General features: G+C 30.7%; 1 protein-coding gene across 1 annotated transcript; it reads right to left on the bottom strand.

The window, feature by feature from the left end:
- Nucleotides 1-255: 255 nt before the first annotated feature.
- LOC121127839 (uncharacterized) lies at nt 256-4114 on the bottom strand. The gene is made up of 5 exons (XM_071893971.1): nt 3864-4114; nt 3632-3804; nt 1331-1411; nt 1078-1257; nt 256-477 (listed from the first exon to the last, which is right to left on the bottom strand). Exons 1-4 carry the CDS (start codon nt 3940-3942, stop codon nt 1225-1227), a joined length of 366 nt encoding a protein of 121 aa, XP_071750072.1. The 5' UTR covers nt 3943-4114; the 3' UTR covers nt 256-477; nt 1078-1224.
- Between the last annotated feature and the right edge of the window lie 331 nt (nt 4115-4445).

Raw genomic sequence — 4445 nt, 5'->3', positions numbered from 1 at the left:
AAGATCCATATAGTTATTTCACGTCCAAATATGACTGAACCGTAATTATGTTCTAGAAATTTGATTTTTTTAAAGAAAGGCTTAACCTATTGCAGTTGAAGGTTTTCAATTACCAGAATTATATAAAACTTTATTATAATAAACCAAAAAATAGTATACTCTTATGATTTTATTTGAATGATTTATTTTTGAGAGGCAATCATATTTATTTTTATTTTAAGTACATTTAGAAGAACAAATGTTAATTAAATAATGAATGCAATAAACAAAAAATGCTTGAATATAATAATGTAACATTCAATAATTTATGCTATTCTATTATAAATACAAATTATAATGATTTTACAAAAAAATTATATATTATTTCTAATAAATTGATGTTGACCATTTCAAGATGACAACTCTAGATATAGGAAAGATTTAGGCATCATTCATTGGTCATATTTTCACTGATACTCGTTACCACACTTTCCGAGCCTAATCAAAACAAAGGAATTCAATAAATATAAAAAATAGGCTGGGGCATTTAGGATAATTTAAGGCCCGTTCATGCTGTCGGTTGATTTTAGAGCATCAGTCGTTCCTTTCTTCGCTCTTTTTATTATTGTTCAACCGCACGGAGATTCCTTTTTATTCTCAAGGGTGTCCGCAGGGGTGGGTTGGACGGGCTGTATCTTTCCCAAGTAAAGGAATTCTTGCTTTTTTTGCAAGAAAATTTAATATTTCGTTCAATTATTCAATTTTTTTTTATTATTTTTTGAAAAATTAATAATTATTACTATGAATTTAATAATTATTTAATTAATTAAAGCGAATTTTTTAAACAGCTCTGGATTGTTAAAATTTTTATCTGAAATATACTTTTTGATTTTTTGTAAGTAGCTGTAGGTTTTTGCACTACTTTTCTGTCAAATTTTTTTTTTTGTGAACAGCTAAGGGATTTTAATTTTTTTTTCAAAAAATTTCAAAACTAACCCCTCCTCCCGAAATATAAACTTGCAGGACACCCTTGATCCTAATCAGCGTTTTGTACGAAAATTTTTCAGATATGAACGGAAGAACGGGTTAATTCCTTACTAGTTGAATATGTCATATTGTCAAATGCAACATTTTTTTGAAGTTTTGGTGATGATCTTCGAAATAAAAGTGGAATATTTGGGAACTTTGGACGCAAAGCTACGTAAATGACTCCAATAACCAGGACCATACCTAAAATTATTCCAATTACGATCCCGGCAATCCCTCCAGAATGTAATTCTGTTTAAAATATCATAATATGAAAATTAATATTCAAAGATTTATATAGTTATTGAACATATGTAACTAGTACTTGTATTTGAATTGTCGTCACTGGGATCAAGAGTAGTAGTGGTCGTTGTTGTTGAGGGTTTTGGAGGTGATGTTGGTACAACTAGTAAAATAAGATAAAGATGACATTAGAAAAAAGCTAGAAAACTCTAAATTAAAAATGAAATTGAATACGTATTCTATAAAAAAAAAAAAAAAAAAAAAAAAAAAAAAAAAAAAAAAAAAAAAAATCGTTAAAATGTATTTAATGCATCGCTAAAATACCATAAATTGATTCTCTTTCCTACTGAGAGAGCTCAAAATTTGTATGGTAGTTAGTACTTGAAATATTATTGATATGCAATATGAATCTTACACTAAATTACTGTTTTAGAATGTTGTATTTCACTGTAAGAGCAGAGTTGACTGAGGTTCTCAAACGTTGTTTAAAATATGAACTTAACTCATAAGATATTTGTTTCCTAGTTGGCTTTCTGAAGAGTATAATTCATTTATTTTTTCATTTTGCTGTCGTGACATTACTTAGATCAATTAGGATAAGCTGTTACAATGTAGGAGGGAGAGAAGGAAATAAACAAGCACATTGGCAAGACTTACTTACTATCATGCCAATTTCCAAATTCTGTTTTGAGTCCAACAAGGACTTGCAACTCCAACAGATAATCCTCTCTGTCTTTTATGAGAACACCAAAATTTTTAATCAGGGTTTGAATATAATTTAATGTAGTAGAAAATGAAGTTTTCGTAAAAGACGGAGATTAACTTTAAGGATTTGTGCAGAGTAATAATTGTAAGTCCTTGTTAGACTCAAAATGGAATTGAGAAACAACATCGACCTTTATCTTAGATATGATATTCTCTCAATTCCAAGTATATCACCTGGAAGGGAACACAGTCCTTCCTCTCGATGACACATAAAATCCCAATGTCAAGAAAGTGGGAGTTTGGTAAGGACGAAAGGACATTGGGCAGGGCTAGAAATTCGCCACCTTAGTAAAAGAAAAGAAAATTCATTCTTCAATTTGACAACAAAAAAAAAAAAAAAAAAAAACCTAACTATCAGAATTAGTTATTATTCTAAGCCCTTGTTTGATTTAGAGTAGGCTTACATGAGAGGTAAAGATGCTCTGCTCCTAAACATTCTTCCACTTTTCAGGATGACCACTTTCATTTTTTTATATACCCGGTAGGTCATGCTTCAACCACCATAGGAATTTTTATAAAAGGGATATTATTTTGCACGATATTATTTATAGCTCACCACTAAAAAAGTATGAATTTTATTTGTCAGAGTTAATTTTTTTAGTTATTCCCCTTATTAGTGTTCTGGACGTTGATTAGTTGAACTCAAATTACCTGTTGTTCAGCTCTGAACAATTCACTACCTTTAAGTGAAAAATAACCCCAAAGTTGAGTAGAATGACTTAGGAATATTGTAGATACTACTATGAGGAAAAAGACCACCAACATTTCAGCGGCTATAAAATATCCCCTTGAATTCTGATGATTTAAAATATGTTCATCTTTTGACTCGCATCATTTTTAGTAATATAAATTTTGTAGAGAAGTATTACAGTTTTATACTTCTTTTCGTTCAAATTTAGATCTCTTCTGTAGATTTTTAAATCGAAAATGAAAAAAAATAAGTTTGTTGTTTTCTATAAAAGAAAATTATATGTCAAATTTTGAATTTGATTAAAATGGTCCTACACTTATCGATCAAAATTTGAAAAAAAGCTCAACTGCCTCTCCCTCAAAAAAATTCTGATCACGTCTCCATGAATGAATTTGCTACATAAAAGAATACCTACTGATTCTTAGTTTCTTCTTCTTGTTTTATAAAAAAAAGTTTGAAGCGAATAAAAAATCCTATAACAATGTGTGGAGCAAGGTCCAGAAAATATTTGCAAGGAGGAGAGGCGGATAATATCAAAATGACGTCATAGTTATGCAATTTTACAATTTTATTACAGAAATATCCCACTTTGTCTAAAAAAGTGTGGGAAGGCAATACACCTATGTTTTTGGCACTACCGATAAACTCCTTCTCCATCCTAACTCTCTCATTATCGCAAAAACTAATTTCGTAGCACCCTTTAATATTAAGCTAAGAAATCACTTTTGAATGTTTCGCCTGACTGAAACAAAAATAAATCCTTTTTATGGGAAACTTGAATAAGACGGGTCGAAATGTGACGAATTGAAAAGTTTCTGACAAAATTTACATTTATTGCAACCAATGGATGATATCGCATTCAGGGTTTATATAGTAGCGTGGGAACCACAAGACATAGAATGCTTACTATGTTCCTGTAATACATACCTTTTCGAGCACTACACAAAAACTTCGTAATTGTGTATCATCCGAAATTAACCTCCATTTTCCTGAAGTACCATTAAATGCACCATAACTCGTCATATTATTTCGATTGGAAGAGTCCCAATTGACGTAGCCACCCAAAGAAGGCTCTAAGTCAATCCAATGGAACGACGAATCTAATTTTAAAAATTTCAATAAAAATTCTTAGAAATAATGTCTAATTTATAGTTAATACCCGTCTCTACACCCGCTTTATAGGCTCCAAACCAATGTTCTTCCTTTTGCTTATTTTTAGAATATTTTTTAACAGCCATTGATTGTCGCTGTGAGAATGTATGCCGGCCAGGACTCCTTGAAGGTTTTCACACTCCTTGTTTGCATATTCAAATTGAATATTGTAATCCTTTTCAGGTATGTTAAAACAATGCTCCATAGGACCCTTCATCCAACCTGTAACCTCTGGGCAGCCTCCTTTAGGTTGAACTAAATTTTTAGGCAAAAGTAAATAGGAGTTTTTGTATGGAAATGCTATATCTACATTTTTGTTAGACCAATCTAATTCTGTCATTTAAATTAATTAGTTTTGAATCAGCCACATTAATAATTCGTTATAGATCGATTTTAAGGATGAACATTTGATTACACCATCAAAGGCGTCCTCAGGGATTGGGCTGGACCGGCTGTTGCACCCTGAATAAACTTTTCTTTTATTAGGACTTGTTTTTGTTATTGTAACAAATTATTCAGCAGAGCAAAACATTTATTTGAATTTTTTTTTTTTTTTCAAAAAATTAATTTTCTGTGAGTATGGACGTAA

The sequence above is a fragment of the Lepeophtheirus salmonis genome, unplaced genomic scaffold (assembly GCF_016086655.4).
Source record: "Lepeophtheirus salmonis unplaced genomic scaffold, UVic_Lsal_1.4 unplaced_contig_789_pilon, whole genome shotgun sequence".
Classification (NCBI taxonomy): Eukaryota; Metazoa; Arthropoda; class Copepoda; order Siphonostomatoida; family Caligidae; genus Lepeophtheirus; species Lepeophtheirus salmonis.
The sequence above is the reverse complement of the archived record's forward strand: the minus strand, read 5'-3'. Positions and strand labels throughout refer to the sequence as shown.

Excerpts from the sequence above, each read along its gene's own strand:
- LOC121127839 (XM_071893971.1), bottom strand. The coding sequence starts at position 3,942 with ATGGCTGTTAAAAAATATTCTAAAAATAAGCAAAAGGAAGAACATTGG. Across the intron at positions 3,805-3,863 it reads TAAAGCGGGTGTAGAGACGG|ATTCGTCGTTCCATTGGATT; the intron begins GTATTAACTATA and ends TTTTAAAATTAG. Across the intron at positions 1,258-1,330 it reads TGACGACAATTCAAATACAA|AATTACATTCTGGAGGGATT; the intron begins GTACTAGTTACA and ends TATTTTAAACAG.